Below are 17,495 nucleotides of genomic sequence, written 5' to 3' on the forward strand. Positions count from 1 at the left end.
ATGGTAGATGAACAAAATGGCAAAACAAAGTTGAAGATTTTGACTCTGTTGTTGGTGGTATCTAACCTAATGAGAATTGGGAATAAATAAGTATATGAAAGAAATGTGTGTATGTGTACTTGTATTATGTAGAGATCTATTTCAGTTGTTGCCTATTGGAATGGGTTTCTGCCACGTGTCCTGTCCTGAAACGTAATTGTAGGGATCAGATAAAACATCAATTTTGCAAGTGTCAGATCAATCATGGTTGAAGAAACTAAGAAAAACAGATTAAGAAAAGCCAATAATATCAGCAGATTATTATGCCTCTAGATATATCACAAACAGGTGGTAAAACAGATGGATTAGTATGGTAGAGAAGGACACACAAGGTGGTTGTTTCTGCAAGATTCTATTTTTAATCCGATCCATTCCCTAATCACGGCTGCCGCCATCTCGAGCCGCCTCTGATTGGAGGACCTGGCGGCTGCACCCATCTTGGTGGGGCACCGGGTGGTACACTTGGGGACTTCTGGGCTGCCATGGCAGCCATTTGCCGATTAGTTGGGCGAGCAGGCACTTGTAGCCGATGGGCGGATCCATGATCTGCCGGGATGCGCTGGCTGTGTGATTGCTGGGAGGCTTCAGCTCCCGGCGGCCTCCACTCCGGAATATCATCGTCATCGTCATCAATCCAAGGTTCGAAGCCAAGATTCCTGTCGTCTACCAAACTACTGCCCTGCCCGTATTTCTTAATGAGTTCTCTCACTTGATCTACCGGGCGATGATTTATTTTCGCACTAGGGTGTAAGTTATGCGGAGATGTTCTAGGAATGGATGGGTTCACCTCGCCAGAGAAGTTATACTCGGGCAAGTCATCGTCATCTTTCGTGGCCTGGGTGGCGACTCCGGGACCAAACCCGGGTGGGATATCGTCGTCATCATCATCCTCGGCCTCTTCTCTCAGTTTCTCTACCTTCTGTTGCTGAGGCTTGTTTGCCACTGGAGGCGAAGTTCTGGAGACAGTATTTGAGTCGGTATTAGACAATTCTTGAACCCTCTTCATAGTGGTTGGATGCTTTTTCGAGCTTTGTTTGTGGTGAGATGGCGAATGAGGCGACTTCGTTTTGCTGCTTGTATGAGCTCTTCTCCACACAACTACGCCAATTAGGTAGATTTTCTCCATGGATCCGTCGGTCTTGGGGCTCGACTTATGCATTTGCTTGTCTAAAATCTCGGTTATTCTGGAAGTAGGAGGGCAGAGGTAAAGCTCGATGCCACGGGAGGGTTCGGCGTATCCCAACCTTTGATCTGAAGAATATGCTTCAATAACCTGTTTTATGCCAAGAGATGTTTAAAAAGTACATAAATAAATACATGACCAAAATCAAGATTTAGAAAGAAGAGTGTTGGCTACTACCTCAGAAAGGTTACTGCGCTCATTGTTGGACTGATGCTGATGCTTCAACACAAATTGGAGAACCTGCAGAAAAAAGATAAACCCTTTATTATTATTAACTAATCCGACAAACCACAATGGAATGAGTTCTAAATCTATAGACGATTTAAGGTTTCCAAGAATAGTTTTTCAATTACATTCGATAAGATAAAAAAACAATACAAATCAAGATTGAGTAATTTCACCCTCACCCCATAAGGCCCTCAATAGAAGTATACATATTACGTATGTCCTTCGGTAGCCATATTTGATTCTTGATTAACAGATTTAGATTTTATGTAGTAACCCTAACGATGCAAGAAGATTCTTGGAAGTATTTGTCCAATTACCAATTTCTTGCCCAAAACAGTGTGTGCTCAGAACCACACAATCCATTTAAATAATAAAAAACACTTACACTATTGTGGGATAAGCAACAATTGGATCGTTACAGCAATTAAACATTTAGATTGGAATTTTCCCAAATGCTTTAGCATTTTTATTCAAGTACAAAATAATAATAATAATAACAACGATAACAGAACTGTGTCCCCTTTTATCATTACTACTGCAATTTCATGTGACAATTGTTCATTTTCATGGCAAGTTTCCCTTTCGAGATAATCCTGAAACCATTATTCAGAAGTAGAATGCAGGAACTTAAATGCAAAATTTTCTTCCTTAAAATTGTCGAAAAATTCAAGTGAGGCCCAGCCATTGTGTACATCCACAGCAATGTTGAACAAAAACAAATGCTATAAAACATGGCCTGTGACAGGCTGCATTGCCTTCTTTGCAGGTAGAAAGCCAAAGGCCAGTAAAAGTGGAAAAATTCAGTTACAAGGTAAAGGAGAAGGCCATGATATACCATGACTGCACGAGTTCGAGACATTGGGAGTTCTTGAAGAAATTTTTCAAATGCCTCAAGTCTAACTCTCCCCTTAACCTCAAGAGTACTGGGCCACTCCTTTGTTGATGTCTTTTCACCACTGCAGAAAGATTAAAGAGATTCGGTCACACACAGCTTAGCAAGCATAAATGCTACATTCAGTGCCACATGAGACGAGATATTGTAAGTAGACAAACAAAACAGCAAAAATAAGATATGACTTGAGTTTTACAAGCAGGCAATTTACATGATACGATGTCTTTCTGACAAACAAAAGCTCTATGCATGCAATAATTCTATATAAGCTATCAGAAGTTTGAAGCGGACACATTTCTTGGTAATCTGTCAAGCAGCCAAGAGAACAGCAAAGCACCAACGGAGCAAATCATCTTATTGAGGAAGCTACAATATAAACTAACATATTCCAAATTTATGATTTAAAGCACAAACCTTTGAAATATACCACCAACTGCAATTGTGGTCAATGTATTCAGCTTAAGGACACCATCCCAGATATATCCAACCTTTGGAATGTCACTAGGAAGATGTTTCAACTTTTTACCACTTGGTGATGTTGCACTAACTTCACGTTTCTTGACATTACCAGAAACCTTTCTGGAAGAAACATTTTTAGGCGAGTTTGAAGCATGATCAACAACTTGAGAGTTGGAAAGAAGTTTTGAGCTTTCCTCAAGTGATGGAGTGGGTGTTTTCTGTCCAGCATGCTTCAAAGCGTCAAAAGGAGGTTCAGTATGAAGAGACTCCATAAATTCATCTAATGAAACAATTGGAGGAAGAAATTCTGCATCCTTCAATTCATCCACCATCGTCTCTTGCATTAGGTCAGTCCCAGTGGTTGGAATAATCACACTACCAGTAAGATTCGGGTCTTCTGAATGACTCTCTTGGCCAGCAAGTCTCTCTTTCTCTTTAAGGCTTCCCTCAGAAGGAGAAAGAGCTTCAGACTCCTTTTGGGGTTGAGATTGCATTGACATAGAAGCCCCACCAGAAACATCTGCACCAATGCCATCATCACCATGCTCAACTTCTACTTGAAATTCACCTTTGTGTGTTTTTCTAACCAGACGCCTTATATCAACCTCAGTGTCAGGCAAAACTACCATTTGTGCCAGTTCTTCTGCTTTGGCCATACGCCACTCTGATAACTCCTTCGAAGCAAGCTCTTCAGCTGACATTGAGCACAATCTCTCAGGTGATATTTCACCAGACATGACCCTTGCTCGGAGCTCAGGATTGTTCCGATCTTTAAGGTTGAACAAAAGAGACCTGCCCTTCTCTCTATATTTTTTGTTGACATCACCAAATAGCTTAAAGAGTTCAGCTTCAATTTGAAAGGCCAAGTACTCTGGTGTCATTGCATCCTCAACTCCATGTTCCAGGCCTTCCTCTTTCGTTGACAACAGATTTTTTTCATTTTGTTCGTCCTCACCACCTCCCATTTGAACATCAAAATCAAATGCCCAAGAAAGCCCATGTCCCTGCAAAAGATCATCTTTAACAAAGAAATCATCACCAAATGGCCCATCCTCGTCAGGTAAACCAGAACTATACTGGAACTCCGGGAAGGACGGTCCATTAATCCCACTGCTTCCACAAGGAGATAGTTCAGTAGGAAAAATCTGTTCCCTACCAGTTTTTCCAGGTGAAATTGTATCTTTTAGAGGATACACTTCGTTCAAACTAGAAGCAGGAACATGAATACCAAAGGTGGAATTGGATTCAGAAACCTGTGCTGCATCACTTTTGTTTTTCGCAGTATCTGAAACATTGTCCTGGTTATTACACGCCATGGCCAATGCACCAGCTAGAGACTCCCTCATTTTGGACCTTACACCTTCCATCGACTCAGAGCGCCCCTTGGATGTTGATGTTGATTCAAGTGCACCAGTTTGCTTTTTAGCAGGTCCGCGGGGCACTCCAGATTTACCAGAGACGGAATCATTTCTCATCATTTTCTTATTTGGTGAAGGTTGCGAGGGTGGGCTGGGACCAAACTTGGACTGCACTGACAAAGTAGTCTTTTGAGGTGCTTGTGGCTGCAGAACCCCAAGTGAATTAGCATCAGTTTGAATGTTCCCCGGTTTCTTATTAGGCAAATGTGACTGCTGAGGAACAGAACTCTGTGGAAGAGGTCCCACATCAGCCTTCCTTTTAACTGGTAACGGCAAATTTCCTCCAGACATATTGTTGGGTATACTCGAATCTTCGCAGGTTAGTTGATCAGGCATCCAGATTGAGCTCAAACCCATACTGCCACTTGAAGGATTGTCGTGCCCCATCCCGTTGTTTGGTACCATGGTGAACTCGGGGTTACTATAGAGAGGTTCTCTTTGCTCTGTTGACTCATAGATATTATGTGATACATGATTTCTTTTCCCATGCATCTCTGATGCAGCCATATCCATAGAATTGGAACCATGCTCCATCTGAACTACATGCCTATCTGAGATGGGGTAGTGTGAAACCAGGTTATTCGACATAATCTCCCTAAAACAGAGAACACTATAAAGGGTACACTTATGTATAGTAAATATTCAGGCCATCCAAAAGTACCTGCAAATATAATAAATCTTGTTATGGTACATTTTATTTCACAAAATCAGTCACAAACATACTTGGATTTACCCAAACCGTTTACTCGGGCTTAATGAAACAAAGCAGCCATTTTATGCTCAGCTGAAATCCAAAATTTTAATATAAATAACATCAATTTTATGAAATTGCTCCAGATTATGGTGAAAAGGCAAATAATAATAATATAAATAATTGAACTATAGTTCGATAACAATTTATAGGGAAAATAAGCATAGCATATAAAAAGCAGGCAATACATATGATCCAGTCAAAGTTTATCTCAGTAGAGAGATTGTGCAGCACATATGCATGTAACTTAGAACAGAACCCACCCGCGGAGAGAGTCAAGAAAATAAGATGTCTTCCAAAAGACCGGGGTCAACATAGATATAGACAAGTAGGTTGAAATACCCATATTTTTCACAATGGATGTAACTTGAAAATCAGTTCAGTCAATGAGCTACAGCCAGCAGACAGTCGCATCAATATATAATCTCAAAACTTGAACAAAGCAAATAAGTTTTGTTATATTTTAGTGTACATGTACAGAGAAAGGCGAGGATATGAAACTACTAAAAATTGAAGCATATTAATGACGAGAAGTAGTTAGAGATAACAATAAGATATCGGTTAACTACTAAACCAATTTAAGTGTTAAAAGACAATCCACAAGCTCATAAATCAAGCAAAACCACAAACATATTTTCAAAAGCAATTTGAAATTTGCAGGGCAAGAACACCCAAGCCTTTTTCTGCTTTACATTTCTCATATATATATACACACGCAATTGCAACTATGTGCACAAACCTAGCTGAATTGCAAGTTGAGAAACCAGATTAAATGAAGTCGACCCACGGAGCAAACAGCAAGGAAAAGAAATCCAGCAATAGATATTAATTCCGGTAACATCACAACCTATTATTTACCAAATCAAACTGAACAAGCGAAGAAACAAGATCACTAATCTTACCCACACATCTAGAAGAAAATCTAGATGGATCTGTCATTTAACAAAAAAAAAAAAAAAAACGTATACATACACGCACAAGCCCGCATATATACAAAGGGCAGTATCCGATCAAAAAAATAAAGGGCAGTATATTAAATAGCACATCTTACCTAAAGGAGGCTGAGAAATCAGCAAGTGCTAGGAAGCGAAAGCAGGACGAGAGAAAAAGAGGCACCAGCCAGAAACCCTAAATCGATAAGCATTTGATACTGGCAGGCAGGAGATAAACTCGAGGATATAAACAAGTGAGAGTCACACGCTCGGCACGTGTCATATTTAGGGTTGACACGTTATCTATTTTACCTGTAAATGTAATCCTGTGGTTGGTTTCCCCCACGAATCCCTTTTTTCTCTTATTTGTCGTTTATTAGGCTATAGGACATTTATTCAGTTTTAATTCGTTATAATAATTTTACTTCAATTACTCTATTTATTCAGCTTTAATTTATTATAGTAATTCGCTATAGTAATTTTACTTTAATTGTATTATATTTTTCACTATTATTTTTTAAATATTTAATTTTTTTATTATATTAAACAATTTTTTATTTTTATAATTTAACATAAATTTTTTTTATTATTTTAAACAATTTTTTTATTTTTATAATTTAACATAAAATTTTTAAAAATTTTAAAAAAATAGAAATTAAATGTAAAAGTCAAATTTATAATTTTAAAAATTTTAAAAATTAAAAAATAATAATAATAAAACAATGCTAAAATAATGCTATTTTTTAGCATTGCTATAATACAACACCAAAATTGGCGTTGCACTGTAGCAACTTCCACTAATAAGCCAACCCAGCACTGAATTGGAGAGGCTCTTACAGAAAAAGATAGTATAAATTAAAGTGATTAAAATAGCTACGACCTATATTTACTGATAGATTAAACTATTTTAAGTATATTCACAGCACAGCACAGCACACAATAAATAAGAAATACAAATTGAAGCTGATGCAAACTCCTCAACACTTTTCTGCTGACATTCATACTCATACACACATACATCAAACATCGCCTAAAATTTGCGGTCACATACAAAACAAAACAAAACATCAGCACTTGACAGTTGAGATGGTTCTTTATGGTAAGGTTATTATAAATGGCAACACAAGAACACAGCCAAGCTACAGCATAAAAGCTTATCCCCAAGTCGAACAAACTGCTTCGACATTTTCATCATCTTCTTCTTCGCGGCAGTTTAGGAAAGGGTGCTGTTTCTGAGATTGGCGGTTGCTTCGGTCAGAGAGCTCAGCACTGTTTCCCCAACCTCAGCTTTGCACAGCGGACATGTAGCGTTGATCTTCAGCCATTTATCCACACAGTCCTTGTGGAAGAAATGGGCGCACGGCAATTCTCTGAGCTCGTCATTGTGGGCGTACTTGGCTAAACATATACAGCAAACCTGTGTACAGGAGGGCAGTTAGGATGTATGTTACATTGTGGGGCATATTCGATATAAGGGCCTCAAAATGTAAGAAAATGATGAGGGTTGATTACTATGGTAAAGGTTTTTTTAGATCAGAAACTGAGCAATCAAATATGGATGCAAAGATTCACTCCCAGGAATCCCAATTTCAAGTGAAGACATAAAACAATAGTGTGTAATGTGTATTCGAAAAACATTACAGAAGAAGAGCTGGCTTCTAGCTAGGAAAGTGAGGGTGCATCTACCTATAGTTATGCAAGTTTAGTAGCTGAAAATTCGAAACTTTCCATTTTATATTTGTACTAGGATAATTGCAAGAGTTCAAGAAAATGGCATTTTAAGTTAATAGCTAAAGGATTAGACTGACTGATAAATCAAAAGGAATTGTCATATGAAAGAAACTCAGATAGCACAAGGAAACAAATTAAACGAATCTTACTGCATCTTCTCCAGATAATACGCGCTCTTTTTCTGTCCCGGCGCCCACTATTCCACCTTCACCTGCAGTTGAGCTATGGTCCTTACTACCACTGCTCTTATTTTTCTTCACTTTAAATTTATAAGTTGGCAGAGAATTAATCGAATCTTGACTAGCTCCTCTATTGAGAGAGAAATCTTCTCTGAAGCCCAGAATGTTAATGATACACGGGAGGCAACAGCAGATTGTAGCACACAAAATAAAAGGCATTGCGTATCCGATACAGCTGAAGGTGAGAAACACTATACACAACCTGAAAGTGAAGAAATTGGAAAAAAATAATGAGGTTCTTATGTCAGAATAATGAATACATGTTTCAGCATAGCCGGTTATATATTCTTGCAAGACCTGTATAGATTGGGAGCTTCAGAAGATGAAGAGTGCCCGCCAAAAATCCACACATTACCAACCACAAACCAAACAGCAAAGAAACAATCCAAAGCTGTCTTGAAGTATTCAACAAGTACCTTTAGCCTGCATACAACCAGAGTATTAGTTACCAAAAATGTACTCTGAAAGCTTCGATTTTCATCATTTTTGCCATTCAAGATACAAATCAATCTACACCAACAACCAGAAAAACAAAATTTGCGAAGTGCAAGACGGGAGCAAAAATTGCCACTGCATCAAGATTAGTCACAGTTAACTGCACACGAACATACAGTACAAGGCACATTGAAATATGAAAAATGACTACCAAAGATCAAATAATTTGGTCATACCTTGGATTTGGTAATCCATTGCTTAGGGTACCTCTAGTTGTTGTACCACTTGTCCATCGATCTTCCACATCTGTGGATCTTCTAGTCAAAGGAATGGAAGAGTTATTGCCTGGAGATGGATCCTGGTTATGCTGCGATGAATCTTGTTCAGAACTCTGGTTTCGATATTTGAACCGCCAGTACAGAAGGGGAAGAATTGCCAAACAACCAGATGCATAACCAACGATCCACGCTCTCAGAGGAGCACGTGGCTTTTCATTTTTCGACAAAGACAATACAACAGCAGCAGCAACTATTTGGCTAACTGTCAGCAGCAGCTCAACAGATATCCATAATCCAGAATTCAAAGGGCTTCTTCGATGGGCTCTAGTATTTCCTCTTCGAAGTAGCGATGAATTCCTTGAGTTTGATCCACTAGCTGAAAATTGCTGAGGCTGATAAGCAGGAGCCACGGAACTAGTAGATGGTTGGTCCTCAACTCTCTGACGTTCCGATGAAGTGGTTAATCTCTCATGAGATGGACTAGAAGAAGAAGCATCACTACTGCTTGTAATGTCAATGATATGATCATTATCACTACGATTCTCTGTTCGCTCCATTAACAAAGGGCTCTTGTTTGCGTGATTCTTATGGAGAGACCTCAGCAACTGAAAAGCCATCCAAGTCCACCAACTCCACGCTGCCCAAAGAAAACATGGGATAACAGGCTCCTAAAAAGTTTCGAATCCCTTTGCTCTGGATGTGGAAGAAGTAATGGCTAACATAATATTACCACTCAAAAGCTCAAGGATTCCAATTCTCCACTATCTCCTTCTATCTGTTCAAATATCCAAAACACAGATATTAGAAGCTAAAACTCATTCAATCATTCCACTTCACATTCGAAGAATTATGCCAAAGCTCATTTCACAAGAATAAACTAATCCAAAATTATAGAACAACATTTAGCACACTCTCCACTGAAATAACAATCCTCAAACCATCCTGACATAAACCCGCAGAAGCCTCACACAAAATTATCAATTACCAACTCAATTTCAAAATAAACGCAACTGGACACAATTACATGAGCTTAAATTGAGGAAGATTGGAAAATCTGCAGTGCTGGATGAATTCAACTCCCCAACTACTCCCCGCCCCCAAAAGCAGTAGTTTACAAAACCCTTCTTATCACTAGATCGTTGACCTCTTCCCAAATCAGACGAGAGAGAACAATTACTAACCCGAATGAATAACACAGATTGAAAATCAAAATCGAAACCGCAAATTGCACACCAAAAAAAAAAATGAAAAACCAAAAAGAATCCACTAATCAAAGCAATTCGCTAATAGAATAATATCTACAAACAATTGTATATTCACAGACAACCCATAGAATCTATAGACAAAAAGATGTGATTACCGACCAGAGCCAACAATAAAACGGATACGATGCTCAATGGAAAATCAGATTGAACGTTTGAGTGTCCGAGAAACACAGCTTGATTCTCACCGAATCGTTTGGGCTGATGCCACTGTTGGCGTTGGCTTTCTACTTTTCGTAGTAAAATGATTATTGTATTATTAATAATATTATATTAATATATATATATATATTATTTTATCTATTCTTCTATCATTCACTTCTTGCTGATGTCGCACTTTGATCCATTCGACATGAACACGCTTTTGGACAGACCGCGCTTTTTCAGCATAACAACAATAATAATAATGATAAGATCCGAAATATTAAATGCAATAAATAGATAAGAATTCAAAGGACAGTTTTTCCTATCTTTAAAAAAAAAAATATGTATATATATATATACATACAGCCAAAAAGACAACATTGGATAAAGTAAAGTAAATTTGACTGAATTGCTGTCCAAGAAATCCGAAAAAAAGGTTCAAATTTAAAATTGACATATTCATCCATTCCAATAAGTCAATAAATTGATGACGACAATACAACAAAAGAAAATTTTGAATGACAGAACGTCAAATTCAGTTATGAGGAGAATCTTTTCAAGTAGCTACAAAAGCCAGCGAGTAGTTAGCTGCTTAATACAGTAATTTCAACATCAAATGTAATGTTTTTTTTTTTTTTTTTTTTTTTTTTTTTTTTTTTTTTATGTAAATAAGCAGTTGAATATGATCATATCATATCATATCAAATCACTCGCATCATTCTTGCCTTTACACTTAGCCATTACACAGCCACAATCTGGAAGCACCAGAACCGATTACAGAAACTACAACAATGGTTGGTTGGTTGGTTGAGGTGAGGTGGGCTTGCAAGACGAAAAAATGAGAATGCCGGTGGCGCTGTCGACTAGTTCTTGATATCTACCTGTTCAGGTGCCGCAAGGGTTGAGGAGGATGAGTAGTTAGTTGCAGCAGTAAGCAAAATATAGGTACGTCGTCAGGGTGAGTTGGTTGGTTCTAGAAGAGAGTTTGGACAGGTTTGGCTGAACGGAGAGTCGAGACACACATGAACTGCCAAAACAAGGTTGATTGATATAAGCCACAAGATGCCATGAATTACAGAAATGGATCTATTTGTTCTTGTCTGAGTGACTTACCTTAGATTGCTTGTATTTTTCTCGAATGGCATTCAGCATGCACCGGTTGACGTTCAATTGCAGGTCTTGCAATTCAAAAACTGCATTTTTCAGCTCTGGTGATTTGTACCTTGTGTAGTGCTCCAGAGTTGGATTCTGCAGAGAGTTAGCAGGTAATTTTTTATCATTTCAACTTGAAAATGGAGGATCGATGGAGGAAGGGGATAAGAAAACTAACCCATGGATGATCTGACTGATCAAGTGTCCATCTGGCGAGAAATACAGCAGAGGCAGCAATGAGTGATGGAAGATACTTGAGGAAGTTGTAGTCAATTAAAGTTAGTTCTGCTAAATAGTTCGCCAAGAACTCCAGCTCGACGGAAGGAGCCTGGAAATGGAGAAGTGCATCTAATCAGGGAGACTCTCAGTCGTATTAAAGATAAACATACAGACACTACTGCTGGTACCTTATAAGAAACTTGTGCAGCTTGAATGAACCTCCTATAAATACCAATCAGTGTTAAAAAGAGTGTGACTTTAAGTAGAAGATTGCACACTTTGAATACAATGGTTACCTGAGGAATTTCTTTGTTGTGGGAACAGATAACTGGAAAGCAAGATAGTTCAGAACTCGGCTTTCCATGTCTACTACCTGTCATGTGTAAGAAATTAGAAAGCAGAATTTGCAGTAAAATTGTCGAAACAATAAAAGCAAAATGAAATCTCATGTTTTATAATATGCAAACAGGCAAACCTCTTCTTTTGTGTAGGTATTGTCTGTGATAAAGCAAAACTCTTCCACTCGAGGTGCACAAATTTCTTCGTATTTCCTTCAGAAATAAACAAGTTGAGTAAAACCAATATTTACTTATGGCTAAAACAAGGATGACTGCATGATCTAAAACCAAAAGCTTTTTACGGCTATCCTAGGGGGGTCGACAAATTGATGGCTGAATGTTTCTAACTTTTGTGAAACATAGCTTGAAAGGGTAATCAAAGTAGTAGCACAAACAAAAGAACTATTAACTTACGCCGAAATGAGCATGCAGGTTACTCCAAGAAGTTGCAACTTTTGCTTCTCAATATAATTCTCAGATAGGAATCTGTCTATAAGATTTACAGTCAGGTAAAGTGTATCAGGTACCAGTCTATATTCTTCAGAAACCTGAAACACAACAGATAATGATGGACATGAATCCACGCACCAAATAAAGAATATGAAAACTTGAAGCAATATATGGAAGTAACAACATTGAATAATTTGAATAAGAGTCTAAAAGATATTAGTTAAGTGAGCAAACCTCCACAAGCCAATCAACAAGAATGCCCCGCATGCCTTGATTGATATCTCGCTGCAATTTTTCCATATAACCAGCCAAGGGCCTACGGTCCACCTGACCGAAGACCAAAATTTCATCCAAGTTAACATGGGAAATATAATATCATGAAGAAGAGAGTTCTTCTAGTAATCCAGAGAAACAATAGAGAATTGTGTAGAATTCTGCACAATAAAAGGATTTTAGGCTCCAAAGAAAAGCTTGATTTTAAAAATTCACGACACATTTTAGCAATAAGAACATTTTGAATTTCAACTCATAGCTGAAACAAGATAGTCAGTGAAATATATCCCTTACTCAAGTTGTGGGAGCCTGACAAACCTGTCTAGTATACAAATTAGAAAATATATCAGCCGCATACAGGCTACACATCAGTGGATCCATGTGTTTGGAGTCTATGTCAATAACACTCCCATCGTCTGAGCTCTCCTGTTGCATGCAAAGCTCACTGCCTTCTGCATGATCAGGAAAAAAAGAAGGATAAATATGGAGGAAAACCCTTTAAATGTAACAGTAAACCATGTACTTTCACAAATTTAAGGCTGTTGTAGCTTTCCAGAAACCCAGTTGATGATAGAACCCAAACAAGTACATGTATTTTTAACTCTTTATAGGAAAACTGTATTGAACAATAAGATACATGAACTAACAAAGAAATTAAAAATCTTACTTTTGTGAAAAAGCTCGACACAAGAAATTTACCTCTACTAGATGGACTTATCTGTGAAACATTTTGACTGGAATCAATCATCTTACAAACTACACTTAATGTGTTTGCTTTGATAGATTCAATTGGATTAGATATCTGGCTCAATGTTGATCCAGTTTCTAGCTTTTCCTTCTCTGCTACTTTGATGTTTTCATCCACAATGTTTTCCCTCCCATTTCCTGGATCCTTTGGAGGTGTCACATGTACCTGCTTTTGTGTAGTGTTCTTTTTCTCCTGCCTGCTAGGCTGACAATCAACAACGTTTGCAAACAAAGTTTAGAATAAATTCAAGGAAATAAGTATAAACTTTTATTACTTCACAAGTGCGCGGACAAAATTGCAAGGCTTGATAATGCAATTAGAGATGCAGAAAGCCATGCTTGAAACTGCTGGTAATGATCCTACCTGCCCTTTAGTTGCACTGATGCTTCTGTACAGATCTCCGCATGTGATGTTAGTGACATCCTTAAGGACAGCCCTTTTCTTTTGTGGAGGACAAGCAGCTGAGGACATTGCTGGTTTGTTGCTGCTCGATGCTGCTGATCTTTTTGAGTTTGCTCGCGAAACAGGCTTATTATCTTGTTTTGCTGAAGGATGTAGAGGCGGCAATCCCCCGGACAAGCCCAAAGCTTTTGCACGGGATCGCGTGATCCGTGAACTGTGATCCCGGACATTTGAGGATTTATTCTCATCATTGACCACAGACTGCTTCATGGGATGACAACTTGTAGAACCCAACGAGTATGCCTTCAGAAACGCTGTATGAAGCACAAAGAAATGTTACAGCAAATCCACTGTCACAGTGTAAGGTATATGATACACATAAACAGAGAGAAAGAATACGCATTGTTTTCAAAGATAATCCTAGAATTTCAAACAGGTGAAAGGGGGAAACCTCAACAAGTTAAAATGCTGCATACTCTTACTGTGTAATGACAAAAAAAGATTATCGTGATGAAGTCACTACTTTATGAAGATAGTGGTGAAATAAACACTATACATCTTTATCGGACAACCCACTGTACCGTGATGTGAAAAGGGGCATTTTGACTATGAGTAAGAGTTTAAACCTGAGATTCATTCAAAAAATTTACCATCTATCAGTGAGTCGTGTGTGTGAGTGTTTCCGTTCTTTTTTATTCAACAGCAGCAGCAAGAACAAGACAGAATTGACAATGTGTCAACAAAATGTCAAAAACCGAGCTGCCATAGATCACAAAGCTCACAAATCACACCGAACAGCCTCGGCTCGCCCAGATCTAGCCAAAAGGTTTGAATAAATTCCAAACCGAGGTTCAAAAACCTCCAAAAAAAATGATTAAACTCGAATAAAATTTTCAAAACATCGTCCAGCCTCGAAGAAAAACCACATCTACAGCAGAACAGCTAAGGAAAAAAATAAATAAAAATGAAAAACAATAATCCTCAATATCAGCACAATCAATCATCCTCATTGCCAAAAAAAAAAATAAGCAAATTACCGAAAATGATATGATCGCACTGAGCTCCCAAAGCAGCTCTGTGTCCCTTATCTACACAGATCGGTCCTCCAGGACCCAATAAAATGCATTTAAACACAAAAACATGGCTCTATTGGGGCTCAGAGTAAGTGAAGAAATGTTGAAAAGCGAAAGGAGGAAATCACACTGAGCGACTCAGTCTATATATATATATAGAGATAGATATAGAGAGAGAGTAGAGTGAGAGAGGAGCGTTTGTGAGAGCGGGCTCGCCACAGTTCAAATACAGAATTCTAAAAATAAATATTTTCTATCTCCACTCTCATTTCACTGTATCCACTCCCAAAATTTATTTTATATATAAAAAAATATATTTATGTTGTGATAACCATTCATTATGGATGTCGTTTTGAAATTTTTGTAACGAATACCTTTTTAATACTACCACATTATTACTATCCTTTTGTAAGATAAATAGAAAAGAATGTAATTTATTTATTTTTTGAACATTAATTTAAAATGGCAGTTATATTAGATCCATTTTTTGCTCAACATTTGTGACAGATTTGAAAATTTCTTACCATTGTTCCAGATTTTTCAGTTCAAAATTATTTGAATAAATTGAGTTATTGTAGTTAATTAGGCCTTCAACTTTGTTTGGATACATATTAAATTAATAATAATAATAATAATATTTTATGGTCTATGGATTTAAATTTATGTAACTAATTATGACCTTTCCAAAGTGATTAAAATTTTATTACTAACCTTAGGTACTCAATCGACCATTTCATAACAAATTACGATGATGAATCTTGCCACTAATTTTTTATTTTTAAAATTAAATGGATTATATTTGGATAAAATGATACTATATTTGTTCCATGAAATCATATTTTTTTTAGTTGGCTCATTAAATTAATTATATTTTTATATATGGCAATGATTAATAAATAATTGTTTAAATTAAGAATTTAACTATAATTTATTACATTGCTAATATTCTTAGTTTTAAGGTTTGTTTGATTGGAGTTTTCAGTAATAAAATTTTAAATTAAAATAATTATTTGATATGTGATATGGATAAATGTTAATGTTTTAATATTAAATTAATTTATTAATATAATATAAAAATAAAAGTAGGTGGTTCATTTAATATTTTATAATGAAGAAATTAGTGAATAATGAGATTTAAGGATGGATTTTATTTTATTTTTTTATTGTTTTTTAGAATTGTATTGATGTACTATTAAAATATTTAATTTTATTTTTTTTTTTTAAGAACAATTCTAGTATTTTTATTAATATATTTGTCAATATGGATAAACCCAAAATTTATCTATCAAATTTAATTTAGTGTGAAGAAAATAGTAAAAATACTTTTATGTTTGTATTGCATTTTTTCTATTTTTTTTTAAGTATGGTAATTTTTAATAAGCTATTTTGAATTTAAATGAATTGTAAACGTATAATTTAAAATACATTTAAAAAAAGCAATGTAAAATACATCTTTATATTTTTTTGAAAAGACAAACAAGAAAAATATTTTATTTTATTTTAAAAAATCCTACCCTAATGATTGTATTTATTAAGTGATTAGATATGATAGAATCAATACCGTTAGTTTAAATTGCGCATACTAGATGAACGGTTCAAATTAAATATTAGATTGTATATTTTAAATGGATAGACTTATATTACACTAAGTATAGCCTACACAATATGGACCATTTCATATATAATAGCACGTTCTATGCATGTTTTGGATCTATAGGTAAAAATTTAAATATGCATGTTTTGGATCTATAGGTAAAAATTTAAATATTATATTTGTTACTAATGAAATTTAGAATTAAGTTAAAAAGAAAATGAGCCTACAATTGAGTTGGTCGAACTGATCGAGGGGCATTGCAGGAAAATCATGTGAAATAGATGTATTTTTAAGGAAACAGTAGGTCGGAAAGTCCGCCGGTTGGAAGGTCCGCAGGTCGGAAGGTCCTTAGATCGGAAAGTCCGCAGGTCGAAAGGTCCGTAGATCGGAAAGTCCGCAGGTCGGAAGGTCCGCAAGTCGGATGGTCCGTAGATCGGAAAGTCGACAGGTCGGAAAGTCCGCAGGTCGGAAAGTCCGCAGGTCAGTTGGTCAGTGAGTCGGACGATGTACAAGTCGGATGGTCTGTAAGTCGGGAGGTTTGCGGCTGGACCAATAAATCGGGTGGTTTGCAAGTCAGGAGGTTTGCGGCTGGACCAACATGGCGTAAGGTCTGCGGTCGGTCCAAAAAGACGGAAGGCTTGCGGTTGGACCAACAGAGTGGAAGGCCTGCGGTCGGTCCAAGAAGTCGGAAGATTCGTGGTTGGATAGGCAAATCGGTTAGTGTGGAAGTCGGATACTGTTGAGGGCGAGTGAGAGTAATAGTTTGGTCGGATGAGGGCACTTGTCAGCAGAAGAAGAGTTAGCAGACGGTTGAAAAAAGGCGTTATAGCCGTTCGGGTGACGGTTCCAGTACCATTTCTGAAGACTATTTAAGGATTGAGACCGGCAACTGACAGAGGATCTTCAATCATCTTCAAAACACATCAAAGTCAAGAGATTTGGGGAATTTAAATTTCCAGTATTTTAATTTTCAATTAATTTTTTATACCGTACAGTGTTTAGAGAATAGCTAAATATATCAAATTCGAAGATAATTTCCTATTTTCGAATTTTACTTTTTATTGTTAAAAAAATACATCAACAATATTTATATATAAAATCATTTTTAATTAAGTAAAAAGATTAATTATGGTGTCAAATTACTAAGTTAGAGTTAAAAAAAATGTAAAGCAAAAATCAATGCCATTACTTTTTATTTTTATATAAGTACCATATGCTTTCACTTACTAAAAAATTTACCAAATAAACCAATCTA

The 17,495-nt window shown here is 36.8% G+C and overlaps 3 protein-coding genes across 6 annotated transcripts; all 3 read right to left on the reverse strand.

Moving 5' to 3' along the window:
- Nucleotides 1-247: 247 nt before the first annotated feature.
- Nucleotides 248-6,162, reverse strand: LOC127265757 (uncharacterized). 2 transcript variants are annotated; one of them, XM_051295737.1, is made up of 5 exons: nucleotides 6,022-6,162; nucleotides 2,757-4,880; nucleotides 2,286-2,406; nucleotides 1,400-1,462; nucleotides 248-1,312 (listed from the first exon to the last, which is right to left on the reverse strand). In XM_051295737.1, the coding sequence occupies exons 2-5, from the start codon at nucleotides 4,805-4,807 to the stop codon at nucleotides 419-421; spliced, it is 3,129 nt and encodes a 1,042-aa protein (XP_051151694.1). In that variant the 5' UTR covers nucleotides 4,808-4,880; nucleotides 6,022-6,162; the 3' UTR covers nucleotides 248-418. The 2 variants fall into 2 exon arrangements, with proteins under 2 accessions (XP_051151694.1, XP_051151695.1); XM_051295738.1 differs by having other exon boundaries at nucleotides 2,757-4,770; nucleotides 6,022-6,147.
- Nucleotides 6,163-6,837: 675 nt separating this feature from the next.
- LOC127265712 (E3 ubiquitin-protein ligase At1g63170-like) lies at nucleotides 6,838-10,110 on the reverse strand. Of its 3 annotated transcripts, XM_051295668.1 has the most exons (6): nucleotides 9,950-10,110; nucleotides 9,316-9,360; nucleotides 8,544-9,222; nucleotides 8,170-8,295; nucleotides 7,783-8,074; nucleotides 6,838-7,319 (listed from the first exon to the last, which is right to left on the reverse strand). In XM_051295668.1, the coding sequence occupies exons 3-6, from the start codon at nucleotides 9,200-9,202 to the stop codon at nucleotides 7,116-7,118; spliced, it is 1,281 nt and encodes a 426-aa protein (XP_051151625.1). In that variant the 5' UTR covers nucleotides 9,203-9,222; nucleotides 9,316-9,360; nucleotides 9,950-10,110; the 3' UTR covers nucleotides 6,838-7,115. The 3 variants fall into 3 exon arrangements, with proteins under 3 accessions (XP_051151625.1, XP_051151623.1, XP_051151624.1); XM_051295666.1 differs by having other exon boundaries at nucleotides 8,544-9,360; XM_051295667.1 differs by having other exon boundaries at nucleotides 8,544-9,360; nucleotides 10,036-10,101.
- Nucleotides 10,111-10,525: 415 nt separating this feature from the next.
- Nucleotides 10,526-14,822, reverse strand: LOC127265403 (cyclin-A2-1-like). The gene is made up of 12 exons (XM_051295182.1): nucleotides 14,611-14,822; nucleotides 13,535-13,887; nucleotides 13,123-13,375; nucleotides 12,742-12,875; nucleotides 12,385-12,477; nucleotides 12,115-12,248; nucleotides 11,838-11,913; nucleotides 11,659-11,735; nucleotides 11,551-11,584; nucleotides 11,322-11,471; nucleotides 11,105-11,239; nucleotides 10,526-11,018 (listed from the first exon to the last, which is right to left on the reverse strand). Exons 2-12 carry the CDS (start codon nucleotides 13,841-13,843, stop codon nucleotides 10,965-10,967), a joined length of 1,449 nt encoding a protein of 482 aa, XP_051151139.1. The 5' UTR covers nucleotides 13,844-13,887; nucleotides 14,611-14,822; the 3' UTR covers nucleotides 10,526-10,964.
- Nucleotides 14,823-17,495: the final 2,673 nt, after the last annotated feature.

This window comes from Andrographis paniculata, unplaced genomic scaffold (genome assembly GCF_009805555.1).
Source record: "Andrographis paniculata isolate CXL003 unplaced genomic scaffold, ASM980555v1 Contig73END, whole genome shotgun sequence".
NCBI lineage: Eukaryota > Viridiplantae > Streptophyta > Magnoliopsida > Lamiales > Acanthaceae > Andrographis > Andrographis paniculata.